General features: G+C 44.4%; 1 protein-coding gene across 1 annotated transcript in view; it reads right to left on the bottom strand.

Moving 5' to 3' along the window:
* LOC115088464 (cullin-9-like) overlaps positions 1-14,368 on the bottom strand; it is a gene marked incomplete in the record, with an annotated part of 195,027 nt that overhangs the window by 32,968 nt on the left and 147,691 nt on the right. Inside the window, 1 exon segment of the mRNA XM_029596738.1 lies at positions 1,687-1,862. Within this exon segment, the coding sequence (XP_029452598.1) occupies positions 1,687-1,862 (176 nt within the window).

The raw sequence follows: 14,368 nt of genomic DNA on the forward strand, positions 1-14,368 counted from the left end.
CCACCCCCCAAAGCGAGACCGAAGGCTCTTCACCTCCTGTGACGCAGGCTGAACACAGCCCATCCCGAGAGAGGTGCGCGGCGCTGGAGCCGCAAACCGACCCATGTGTCATGCTCAGCGGAGTGACAAAAAAAAGTCAAAATTAAAACCAACCTGAAAAGGAGAAAGGGAGAGGAAGGGAGGGAAACGCCGAAACGACCGCTGCGAAAGAAAACCCGGAGACGCCGCCCGCGCTGAAAGAGAAACCGCTCCTTTTTTTTTTAAGTTACCTGGAGCTGTCCCTCGCCGTGATACTGCTGCGGTCCGGCTGGGGTGAGTGAGCCGGGCTCCCCGGTATCACCCAGGCTGGGCTGTAAACTAACACAGGATCCTCGACCCTTAGCTCAGCAACTGCTCTACCAGGGGGGATGGTCCCCTCAGGACCTGGCAACCCCTGGGAGCAAAGGACCAGCTCTACCAGCAGCTTCATCCCTCTTCCTTGTCACAGAATTTTTATTTTTTATACCTAATAAGAGGAAAGAAAGCCATACACAAGAAAAACCTAACTACACTAACACTCAAAAAATAAAAATAAAAATAAAAAATCAGATCCACTGTGGGAAAAGCACCCGACCATCTGCTGGAGACAGAGTAATACTGGCAGGCTGTGGGTGGCACCCTGGCATTTATGGCAGAGCCTGAGAAGTTTTGCTCTGTCTCCATCTGCTGGTGCGGAGGCAAAACCCCAGGAGTCTGAACTGATCTGGTACGTACAGGGAATGCGTTTCATGTGCACTTCAAGCTTGCGGTCCTGCCTGAGGGAAAAAAAATTCTAAAAATTAAAATGATTGGCAGCCCGCAGGCAGGAGTGAAGCAGGGGAGGAACCTGCTGACTCCTGCCTGTCTGGCTGCTGGTTCGAGCCCCCTGGACACCAAAAAATAAAATTATAAAAAATAATTTACAAGTGCTGGAAAAGTTTACAATTTAACTTTTAAAACTTTTTTTTTTTTTTTTTTACACTGAGCACAGCACTGGGCTCTGAGCCCCCTCGGCAGCCAGAGGAGGGGGAGACGAGAACTGGACCACCAGTCTCGGTCCCCACATCAGGAAGCACAGACGGACTCAGGCTATGCAGCGCACAAGGAGCTAAGCCCCCCTGAGTCTGACAAGAGCCAGGAGACGGCACCTTCTCCTGTACAAGAAAAGAATCCTAACGGATCTACTTTATTATTTCTATGAAAAGAAAAAACAGCTAAGAATTAAGTACTTGCTTGATCCAAAAAAGATAAGGATAGACAGCTCAGAAGCCGAATCAGGAGACGGAAGGGCGAGCTGATCCACCTGCTGGGAGACAGACAAATACTGAAGGGTTACAGGATAGGCTCTGTCCTCATATAGGATATCCTTTCAGTTTTAGTCTGTCTCCACCTGCTGGACAGGAGGCTCAACCCACAGTCTGGACTGATCCGGGTACGTACAGGGAATGCAGTGTTAGGGGCTCCCACCCTCCACCCCTGCTCGAGCCGCTGCGTAACCCGCGGGAGAAGAGAGAGAAACCCAGCGTTAGGGGCTCCCACCCTCCACAGCAGGGTAACAGGGAGGGAGGGATAAAGGATTGGGTACAGCAGGGTAACAGGGAGGGAGGGTCAGTGGATGCAGGAAGCTGGAAAGGGCATGAGGGTTAAGAGAAGACAGAGAGCTCTCACTTGTTGAAGAGCTGCAGCAGCTGCATGCGATCCTGGGAGATCTCCTGGCACCAGGCATGAGCGTGTGTAGTGTAGAACAGGGACGTGCGTCGGCACAGCTGATCCTTAAATACAGGCCAGAACGTGGACTTGGGACCCAGAACCTCGATGCCACGAACTCGTGCGTTAATCCCATCCTAGAACATAAAATACACTGCATGAGTCACTTTTTCTAGCAAACAGAGACTATGATCCCAGCCCTTTCTTAAAGAGCAACTAAGCTTCACAGCACTCAAGGAGGCAGACGCACACTGAGAAAGGATGATAAGGCTAAGATTTACATAGTAATGACAGCAGAAAAAGACCAAATGGTTCATCCATTAAAGACAGCATCGAGCTAAACAGGAGAAAATTTCTGCAGGAAACAAATGCAATGTTGAGTCTTTATGGATAGAAATTCCAGGTGAAAAGGGGAATAATATAGTAATGGGGGTGCATTACCATCTATCTGGCCAGAATGAACTAACAGACAATGAAATGCTAAGAGAAATTAGGGAAGCTAACAAAATCAGCAGCACAGTAACAATGAGTGATTTGAATTACTCCAGTACTGACTGGGTGAATGTCACATCAGGACATGCTAAAGAGGCAAAGTTCCTGGATGAAATAAATGACTGCTTCATGGAGCAGCTGGGACAAGAACCAACTAGATCATAGTCCTTAGTGGCACACAGGATTTGGTGCTAGAGGTAACAGTGTTGGAATCACATTATCAAATTTGACTTAATAACTGAAGGAAGTGCATTAAACAAATCTACTATGATAGCATTAAACTTTCAAAAACGTGTCTATGATAAAATGACAAAAATAGGAAAAAACTGAAAGGAGCAACCGCAGAGATTAAAAGTTTAGCTCAGGCATGGATGATGTTTAAAAATACCAACTTGGAAGCCCAGCACAGATGTATTCCACGCTTAACTGCTGGCATGGTTATTAAAAGGTGACGTGAGAGAGGCTAAATAGCTAAAAGAACATCTTTCAAGAAATGGAAAAGGGATCCAAATGAAGAAAACAGGAAACAGCACAAGCACTGGCAAGTCAGATGCAAAAGCATTGATAAGGAAAGCAAAGAGAGAATTTGAAAAGAAGTTTGATATAGAAGCGAAAACTCATAATAAAAACCTTTGCAGGTATAGTCGAGGTAAAAAGCCTGCTAGGGAGTCCATTGGATCATTAGATGATTAAGGGGTAAAAGGGGTACTTAGGGATGACAAGGCCATGGCAAAGAGACTAAATGAATTCTTTGCTTCAGTATTCGCTGAGGAAAACGTAAGAGATACACCCATCAGAAAGAAGTGGGATCAGGGAAGCTCACATTGAAGAGTCATAAGAAAAACAGAATGAGGTGCTGTGGTGGACGTGGCGCCCCTAGTGGTGGGTCCTTGGGGGTGGGATCAGGGAAGCTCACATTGAAGAGTCATAAGAAAAACAGAATGAGGTGCTGTGGTGGACGTGGCACCCCTAGTGGCGGGTCCTTGGGGTGGGATCAGGGAGCCTCACATTGAAGAGTCATAAGAAAAACAGAATGAGGTGCTGTGGTGGACGTGGCGCCCCTAGTGGCGGGTCCTTGGGGTGGGATCAGGGAAGCTGACATTGAATCTCATAAGAAAAAACAGAATGAGGTGCTGTGGTGGACGTGGCGCCCCTAGTGGCGGGTCCTTGGGGTGGGATCAGGGAAGCTCACATAGAAGAGTGATAAGAAAAACAGAATGAGGTGCAGTGGTGGACGTGGCGCCCCTAGTGGCAGGTCCTTGCGGTGGGATCAGGGAAGCTCACATTGAATCTCATAAGAAAAACAGAATGAGGTGCTGTGGTGGACGTGGCGCCCCTAGTGGCGGGTCCTTGGGGTGGGATCAGGGAAGCTCACATTGAAGAGTGATAAGAAAAACAGAATGAGGTGCAGTGGTGGACGTGGCGCCCCTAGTGGCGGGTCCTTGGGGTGGGATCAGGGAAGCTCACATTGAATCTCATAAGAAAAACAGAATGAGGTGCTGTGGTGGACGTGGCGCCCCTAGTGGCAGGTCCTTGGGGTGGGATCAGGGAAGCTCACATTGAATCTCATAAGAAAAACAGAATGAGGTGCTGTGGTGGACGTGGCGCCCCTAGTGGCAGGTCCTTGGGGTGGGATCAGGGAAGCTCACATTGAATCTCATAAGAAAAACAGAATGAGGTGCTGTGGTGGACGTGGCGCCCCTAGTGGCAGGTCCTTGCGGTGGGATCAGGGAAGCTCACATTGAATCTCATAAGAAAAACAGAATGAGGTGCAGTGGTGGACGTGGCGCCCCTAGTGGCAGGTCCTTGGGGTGGGATCAGGGAAGCTCACATTGAATCTCATAAGAAAAACAGAATGAGGTGCTGTGGTGGACGTGGCGCCCCTAGTGGCGGGTCCTTGCGGTGGGATCAGGGAAGCTCACATTGAATCTCATAAGAAAAACAGACTGAGGTGCTGTGGTGGACGTGGCGCCCCTAGTGGCGGGTCCTTGGGGTGGGATCAGGGAAGCTGACATTGAATCTCATAAGAAAAACAGAATGAGGTGCAGTGGTGGACGTGGCGCCCCTAGTGGCAGGTCCTTGGGGTGACTTCAGGCTTGGAGGCTTATTCTCAAGGACGGCTGCAGCAGAGTCAGCACCGAGGCTTCTCCTGCCAGTAATGCTGACAGTGTAACCTTTAGGCAAGGAGGCTATAGGTTAAAGCTACTTATATAGGAGATTGAGACAGGTCTGTACTCATCCCATACTAAAAGTAAGCCTCACCCTCCAGGCAGGGCACCCTTTTGCCATAGCTTAAAGTAAGGTATTATACACCCAGGCAGTAACTTCATACAGTGCTCTGGAGTTTATGGAAACAAATTCACAGACGAGAAGTCACACACAACATAAAAGCATTGCCTGAAATGCATTTCCACTCAATCAATGTGAGCTTGGGTTTGCTATCCTTTTAAACCAATGATTAGTTAAAATAAAACAAGCAGCTTCTTTCTCTAGGCTCTACTATGCTTTCCTTCACTTACATATAGGCAAAGCTGGTTTAATACAACAGTAACTCCCGATTCTCCCAGATATAAAGCAGTGCTGGGAAAACCTCATTAACAGAAGAACGACTCCCTAGGCCAGCTCCATGGCCCTAATTACAACTCTCCACAGCTGCCATCGTTTAATACAAGAACCAGATTTACACAGCTACTCGCTCACAGTTACTGATAACCCCCAAACATCTCCTTTTCTTCATACTAATTCCTACTTGGTTCCCAACCACAAAATAAGTGCTTTCAACATTTACATAAAAGCTTCTACCTTTGCCTCTAATTATCCAAAAAACTGCTGCCCAGAAGTGAAAAGGCAAAGAGATATCTTAGGGCTGACTCAGCTTTAGAATAAAGGTGCAGCAGGGCACTGCTCTTCTTCTGCCTCAGCCTCTCCATCCTCCTCCTCGCCTTCCATTCAGCTCTCCTGAATTGCCTGTCCCTTTCTGGAGGGCTCCTCTCTTTATGTGAGACAGACTACCCCACCCTACGAAGACACCGCCTCTTTGCTTCCCTGCCCCCAACCCTTCCCTGGGCTGACTACCAGGGCATCTGGGAAGTGTAGTTTCCTTTTACTTCCTCCAAAATAACCTTCACACTTTAAGGAAAACACCCAAAGTTTTACAGCACAGAGACTCGGCTCTGGCTCAAATCACCACCGGTGCATACAATTTTGAACATAAAGTTGGACTCCATTCGTAGGACAAACCAGTTCTGATCAAGGGGCTAAATTCAAAGTGATATAAACCACAGAGATCAGTCCCCAGGAATGATTGTGTTTCTCATCTGGGCTGCATCGGGAGGGACAAAGTATTGTAAAAGCCCCACAGCCATCCCAGAGCTACATACACGTACCTGATGTGAAGAGACTGGAACATGCAAAGGACTGCCAAAGAATTACAGTATCGAGCAACAAAAATGCTTAAAGAAAGTAAAAACTGCACCAAAAGAGGTCATATGTGCAATCTCAACCAATGGCAAAAGGGGAATGGGCAGGAGGGGGAAGGGGGAAAAGGGGAGAGATGGGCAAGGAAGGGATGTGGAAGAATAAGGAAGGGGGCAAACAGACTGAAGGCAGTCATACATAGAAAACTATGCAGTCCAACAAGTCCATTTGTACAAACCATATGTATTCAACAGGTAGAAAACTAGGGCACAGAGGAGACAGGAGAACAACAAAATTGGTCAAGGATGAAAACGTTTAATGATATATTTCAATATTCATGTACATGCTTAATAATATCATAAGAAGAGCTGGGTGCATTACATATAGAGGAAAAAAAAATCAGTAGAAGGAGACCAAGCGGACTCCAGATGTAATGAGTCTAGCAGAAATATCCAACATTGCTTGCGGTGCAGCAGCAAATTATCATAATCACCACCACAAGGGAGGTGGAAAGCTAGATCAATAACCAAAAAACAAAGATCCTCCACCAAATGGCTAGCCGATTACCAGTGAGAAACCAGGGGTGCTTCTTCACACATTCATGGGAGACAACTGCAGGGTTTTATGACACGGGTACATATCTTGCAAATGGCTAGCCGATTACCAGTGAGAAACTAGGGTTGCTTCTTCACACATTCATGGGAGACAACTGCAGGGTTTTACGACACGGGTACATATCTTGCAAATGGCTAGCCGATTACCAGTGAGAAACTAGGGGTGCTTCTTCACACATTCATGGGAGGCAACTGCAGGGTTTTACGACACGGGTACATATCTTGCAAATAGCTAGCCGAGTACCAGTGAGAAACTAGGGGTGCTTCTTCACACATTCATGGGACGCAATTGCAGGGTTTTACGACACGGGTACATATCTTGCAAATAGCTAGCCGAGTACCAGTGAGAAACTAGGGGTGCTTCTTCACACATTCATGGGAGGCAACTGCAGGGTTTTACGACACGGGTACATATCTTGCAAATAGCTAGTTGATTACCAGTGAGAAACTAGGGGTGCTTCTTCACACATTCATGGGAGACAACTGCAGGGTTTTATGACACGGGTACATATCTTGCAAATAGCTAGCCGATTACCAGTGAGAAACTAGGGGTGCTTCTTCACACATTCATGGGAGACAACTGCAGGGTTTTACGACACGGGTACATATCTTGCAAATAGCTAGCCGATTACCAGTGAGAAACTAGGGGTGCTTCTTCACACATTCATGGGAGACAACTGCAGGGTTTTACGACACGGGTACATATCTTGCAAATAGCTAGCCGATTACCAGTGAGAAACTAGGGGTGCTTCTTCACACATTCATGGGACGCAACTGCAGGGTTTTACGACACGGGTACATATCTTGCAAATGGCTAGCTGCTTACCAGTGAAAAACTAGGGGTGCTTCTTCACACATTCATGGGAGGCAACTGCAGGGTTTTACGACACGGGTACATATCTTGCAAATGGCTAGCTGCTTACCAGTGAAAAACTAGGGGTGCTTCTTCACACATTCATGGGAGGCAAACTGCAGGGTTTTACGACACGGGTACATATCTTGCAAATGGTTTTGCTAAAGTACAGTAAAGGGCAAAGACAAAGAATGATGTAAGTGACACCAGCAGAGTTGCAGTCTGTTGAGAACTGAAGGTTGCAGGTCTTATGAGTGGTTGGATGGTGAAAATCCCTGACTGTCAAGGATGAAGGACAAACACTACACAAACCACAGGGACGATGCCCAGACACTACAGAGACGGGGGAAAAAGGTTGATACTCAGATGAGATTAAGGTATCACAGAGGTTCCGGCTCCTGTGAAAGGCAAAACGAGGTGGAGATGTGAAAACAGAGTGAAGGGACAGCTCACTCCAATGGCGTTTAAGATCTTGCACATGTGTCGCACCCAGCTAGAGAAAAGGGGAACACAGGTTAAAATATGAGAATCAGAGGATGTGCATCGAAGAAATAAATCACATTTACAAATACAGCACATTTAAATGCTTTTTTGATTATGCATCAAGGATAGCCAAGGTCCAGAAAGTGTTGGGCCATTGTAGCAGATTGGTGAATGAAGTTAGTGCGATTAGAACAGAGGTGGTGGAGACATAAAAATTGTCCATCTGGTATGTTGTTGCATAGGGCATGAGGATGATGACTAATGTATGCAAAGTATCTTTATCTGTGATTTTTCAGTAGATGGACATTATTAGAGAGTCAGCTTCAGCAGATGCCAGGAAATCTAAAAAGGAAATCTGAGTGCAACTCATAGTATGAACAAATTGTAAATTTGGGTCTAGTGAGTTAAGACAATCCATAACCAAACAACTGGATATTGGTACCTGACCAAATAGTAAAAATATCGTCAATGAACCGTAACCACATTGTAATCAGAGGCCAAAAACTTGATGGATACAGGTGATAGGACTCAAAGTCAGAGACACAGAGGCAGACTATATCAGGGGCCATTGTGGCGCCCATAACTGTGCTTTTAATTTGTTTAAATAAACTGTTTTCAAATGAAAAAAGGTTCTGAGTGAGAGCAAGCCAAGTGAGTTTAATAAGAAACTCAGTAGGAATTCTACAATCTGAGGGGTGCTGGTTGAAGGTATCCTGAATGACAGAAATGGCAGCTTCTTGGGGAATACTGGAGTATAGGGAACGATATCTAGAGTTACCAAAAAGAATGATTCAGTAGGTAGGGCAAGGAAGTCCAGGATAGTAATGAAGTGTCCAGAGTCACGAATATATGAAGGAGCAGAAGGTAAAAAGGGCTGTGGAAACTGGTCAATGAATCTAGAGAGTGGTTTCAGTTACAAGCCAATGCTGGTGATGAGGGGATGAACAGGAGGATTAATGAAGGACTTATGAACTTTCGGAAGGACATAAAAAGTTGGGGTCACAGGGTTATTCTCAATCAGAAAATCGACCTCTTTGGATATAAGCAAATGAGCTGAGAGCCATTTGTTCCAACAAAATAATCTCATTACGTAAGTGTCGGTAGGGTCCATTGGAAGTTCTTGATAATAGTGAGGGTCCAAAAGTTGATGGTATACCTCAATCCGATATGACAAGTGGTCCAGAATAACAATTCAGTCACCCTCGTCTTTGGGCTAATGATGATTGAAGAACCTGAAGACAAATCTCAGAGAGCCAGGTGTTCATCACAAGAAAAATTGTAGTATTGCTTGTAAGTGGTCTTTTAGCAGGTGGCGACATAACTGAGCACAAATCTATCAAAAGTGTGAATCGATGAATCAATGAGGCCAGGAGGTGTCCATCTAGAAGGATGAGTCATAATGGAGGTGTCAACAACCATGATCAGAGAAGAAAAGATTCTAGCTTGAGAAGATGTAAAAACCTCTGTAAGTGTATCCAGACCTCAAAAGGGTCATAATGTATAATAGGTATGAAGGAAAGACCATAATTCAAGACTCTAGCTTCAGTAAATGACAAAGGGCAAGATGAAAAATTGAAAATCAAAGAGTCAGGGTGTGGAGCTCTCCTGGCAAGAATAGAAATAGGAGTCAATGAGACAACCAAAGGTCTGTGAATTGCCAATTCTGAGGCTGTATTGTTGTGAACATGTCACTCGGAAAGGCACTGAAGAGGGCTCGTCAAACACAGCCATGTGGGCATCTGTCCCAAAAAGGATGAGTATCTGACTGTTGGTCCAGCGAAGGGTCAGTTGCAAAGTCTGAAGAAGAAGAGCCAGAAGTGTGCGATGAAAGTATGACCTCATCACCCGACAAATTGTCTGAGGAGGTGGTGAAGGCTACTTGCTTGTGGGGTGAGCGTTTTGAAGACATCCATGGGTAGATGAAACCACGAGTATAGTCAAGTTCATTCCTCTGGAATTTCCTATATTTTGCAGCTTTAAATTCACTGCAGAATTTTTCAAGATCTTGTTTGAAGGTGGTTAATTGAGCAGAGAAGGTATTGCTAGGAAGAACCGCTTTTAATCTATCAATCTGGGTAGACAATTGAGATCTTAATTCAGACACAGCTTGCTTGACTGTGTCAACTATCAAAATCATCAAGTTGATGGAGCATTTATTGAGAATCTGGTTCAATGATTAATAAACTCTGAGTTATCAGTGTGGAGCCGAGCCAGAAATGATACCCATGCCAGAAATTATATTCAAAGATGATGATTCAGAGAAACTGAAACAAATCTCAGTGAATCTGGAAGACGTACTAAAGAGTAGCAAATAACCTGGACCAGATGGCATATATCCTAGAGTGCTGAAAGAACTAAGAAATTTAATTGCGGACCTGCTATTGGAAATTTGTAAACTATTAGCTATCAATGGTAGCTGAAGACTGAAGGCTTGGAAATGTAATGCCAATTTTTAAACAGGGATCAAGGGGTGATCCAGGAAACTACAGACCAGAGAGTCTGATATCTGTGCCAGGCAAAATGGTAGAAACTATCATAAAGAACAAAATTCTTGAGCGTATAGACGAGCATAGTTTAATGGGATAAAGCCAACATGGATTTATCCAAGGAAAGTCTTGCCTCACAAATTTGCTACATTTTTTTGAGGGAATAAACAAACATGTGGATAAAGGTGAGCCAGTTGATATAGTATATCTGGATTTCCAAAAAGCATTTGACAAAGTCCTCATGAGAGACTTAGGATATTAGAAAGTCATGGGATAGGTGGCAGTGTCCTATTGTGGATTGCCAACTGGTTAGAAGATAGAAAAAAGAGAGCAGGGCTAAATGGTAAATTTTCTCAATGGAGAAAGGTGAATAGTGCAGTGCCCCCAAGGATCTGTTCTGGGACCACTGCTTTTCAATATATTTATAAACAACCTGGAAATGGGAACAAGGGAGGTGATCAAATTTGCGATAACACAAAATTATTTAAAGTTGTTAAATCACAAGAGGATTGTGAGAAATTGCTAGAGGACATTGCAAAACTGGGAGACTGGGCAAAAAAATGGCAAATGAAATTTAATGTGGACAAGTGCACAGTGATGCACTTAGGGAAGAGTAACCCAAATTTTAGCTACAAAATGCAAGATTCCACATTAGGAGTCACCACTCAGGAAAAGGATCTAGGCGTCATCATTGAAAATACGTTGAAATCCTCTACTCAGTGTGCAGCAGCAGCCAAGAAAGCAAATAGAGTGCTAGGGATTATTAGGAAAGGAATGGAGAATAAAACCAAGAATATCATAATGCCTCTGTATCACTCCATGGTGTGACCTCATCTTGAGTATTGTGTGCAGTTCTGGTCACCACATCTCAAGAAAGATATAGCAGAATTAGAAAAGGTACAGAGAAGGGCGACCAAAATGATAAAAGAGATGGAACGATTCTTCTATGAGGAAAGGCTAAAGAGGTTAGGACTCTTAGGCTTGGCGAAGAGACGGCTGAGAGCAGTTATGATACAGATCTATAAAATAATGAGTGGAATGGAACAAGTAAACGTTAATCAGTTGTTTACTCTTTCAAAAAGTACAAAGACCAGGGAACATACAATGAAGTTACTGGGTAATACATTTAAAATAATAAGAGAAATTTTTTTTTTTACTCAACACATAATTAAGCTCTGGAATTTGTTGCCAGAGGATATGGTGAAAGCTATTAGTATAGTTTTGTTTAAAAATGTTTTGGGCAAGTTAAGAACATAAGAACATGCCATACTGGGTCAGACCAAGGGTCCATCAAGCCCAGCATCCTGTTTCCAACAGTGGCCAATCCAGACCATAAGAACCTGGCAAGTACCCAAAAAATAAGTCTATTCCATGTTACTGATGCAATTAATAGCAGTGGCTATTTTCTAAGTCAGCTTAATTAATAGTAGGTAATGGACTTCTCCTCCAAGAACTTATCCAATCCTTTTTTAAGGACAGCTATACTAACTGCACTAACCACATCCTCTGGCAACAAATTCCAGAGTTTAATTGTGCGTTGAGTAAAAAAGAACCTTCTCCGATTAGTTTTAAATGTGCCACATGCTAACTTCATGGAGTGCCCCCTAGTCTTTCTATTATCTGAAAGAGTAAATAACCGATTCACATCTACCCGTTCTAGACCTCTCATGATTTTAAACATCTCTATCATATCCCCCCTCAGCTGTCTCTTCTCCAAGCTGAAAAGTCCTAACCTCTTTAGTCTTTCCTCATAGGGGAGCTGTTCCATTCCCCTTATCATTTTGGTCGCCCTTCTCTGTACCTTCTCCATCACAATTATATCTTTTTTTAGATGTGGCGACCAGAATTGTACACAGTATTCAAGGTGCGGTCTCACCTTGGAGCGATACAGAGGCATTATGACATTTTCCGTTTTATTCACCATTCCCTTTCTAATAATTCCCAACATACTGTTTGCTTTTTTGACTGCCGCAGCACACTGAACTGATGATGTTTTGACGGAAACAAAAATGTCTAAAAAAGCTATTTCAGACGGATGGACACAAAAATTAAACCGTAAGTGAATGTTCAAAGAGTTTAACCAATCAATGAACATGTATAGTTGGACATCAGTGCCCAACCATATCAAAAATACGTCATCTATAAATCGAAGCCATAGATGTATAAAGGGAGACCAAGCGGAAGGATAAACCAATGTTGTTTCAAAGTGGTCCATGTACAGGCAAGCAAGACTGGGGGCCAGTCTTGCTTGCCTGTACATGGACATCCGTCTGAAATAGCTTTTTTAGACATTTTTGTTTCCGTCAAAAATGATCAATTTGTCACCACTCTTTTTCGGAAAGAAACCGACCGGAACACCTTATTAGCCTATTCTAGTTGCCATCCTAAGGCACTACGTGATAACATCCCCACGGGACAATTCTTAAGATTGCGAAGACTGTGTACCTCCCGTTCGGAGTTTCTGATTCAATCACAACATATGACTACTAGATCTTTACAGAGAGGTTACCCAGCCAGGATAGTTAAGAAAGCATTCAAACGTGCCCTTTATTCTCATCGTGAGTGGCTATTCCTCCCTTCGGGGGGGTCTGAAGAGGTGGCTTATAATTGTATTTTACCTTTTTCAATAGTGGGAAAATCAATTTCTAAAATGATTCGGAGACATTGGCATGCACTATCTTTGTCTAACATTTTTCAGGGCCCTCTCCGGTTTACTTTTCGAAGGGGAAGGAATCTCCGTGACCAATTAGTTCATGCTAATTTCTCGGATCGGGTGAGAGAGTCCACCGGGGAAGGGGTGCATAAATCCTGTGGTCATTGCACCATGTGTAATCACACGACTCAGACTACCTTTTTTAAACATCCCCATGTTTCTGTTAAGGATAGTAACTGCCGCTCCGTGCAGGTTACCCCCATGTTTCTGTTAAGGATAGTAACTGCCGCTCTGTGCTGGTTACCCCCATGTTTCTGTTAAGGATAGTAACTGCCGCTCTGTGCTGGTTACCCCCATGCCTTATGTTAAGGGCAGTAATATTTAAAATCAAAACCAAGCAACTGTCAATTCCATAACAAAATTACTTGCCCTCCCCTCCCCAGCAACCCCAAATACATCAAAGGAGGCTAAGATTCTTTCCCTTCTGCCCATCCAGCCTGCTGAAGCCTGGGGTAATGAGGAAGGCCAAGGTTCACCTATCCATCCCCTATCCTGGGGTACTTAAAGAAGTTGATACTTCTGAGCCTGGGGCAGAAAAGGAGGCCAAGAAATCAATCCATCCAAGCATGGGACAATGAGAGAAGGCTAAGGACCACACCTTTCAACCAAGACTCAAGGGTTAAGAAAGCATCCCCCATGGTAGCCCATTAGGGCAGTGGCAGTGCAGGAGGTTTGGGTTTGATTCCTTAGAGGAAGAGGAAGTCTCATTCTTCATACAAAGAGAAGGATTTCAAAGTGAAGGCTCTGCTCATACGCACCTCTCTCACCCCAGCCCTAGACTCAGTCTTGCCCCTCTACGTACACAGGGGCAATGTTTAAAATGCTACTTTAAGCGGCTCAGGTGTTTACTCACATGAAAACCTTTGAACATAGGAACATAAGAACATGCCATACTGGGTCAGATCAAGGGTCCATCAAGCCCAGCATCCTGTTTCCAACAGTGGCCAATCCAGGCCATAAGAACCTGGCAAGTACTCAAACATTAATGGGGAGATTTTAAAAGGGCCATGCATATGCCCATAAACGTGCGTTTCTCACCGCGTGCAAAGATACGCACTATTTTATAAAGCATGTATAGGTTTTAAAATACTCTTCTCGTGCAGCCTTTACACACGCAACTTGCATGGAAGAGAGAAAGACAGAGAGAGAGAGCATTCAGGCAGGCCTCTAATACCCCATACAAAGAGTCTCCGTGGCACAGTGAACATAGACGCCAGTCATACAGTACATACAATGAGCTCCCCCCATACACTATGCACATTGCCCCAATACACTATAGAGCCCCCATGACACAGTGTACATAGATCCCAGTTATACTGTAAACACAACAAGTCCCTCATACGCTATACACATAGCCTCAATACACAAAATGGCCTCCATGACACAGTGTACACAGACCCCAGTCATACTATAAACACAGCAAGCCCCCCCATACACTATGCACATTGCCCCAATACACAAAATAGCCTCCATGACACAGTGTACATAGATCCCAGTTATACTGTAAACACAGCAAGTCCCTCATACCAGTGGCAAAGCCAGAATTTATATTTTGTCAGGGCCTGAGTTTAACTTGCGTAGGCAC

This window comes from Rhinatrema bivittatum, chromosome 3 (assembly GCF_901001135.1).
Source record: "Rhinatrema bivittatum chromosome 3, aRhiBiv1.1, whole genome shotgun sequence".
Classification (NCBI taxonomy): domain Eukaryota; kingdom Metazoa; phylum Chordata; class Amphibia; order Gymnophiona; family Rhinatrematidae; genus Rhinatrema; species Rhinatrema bivittatum.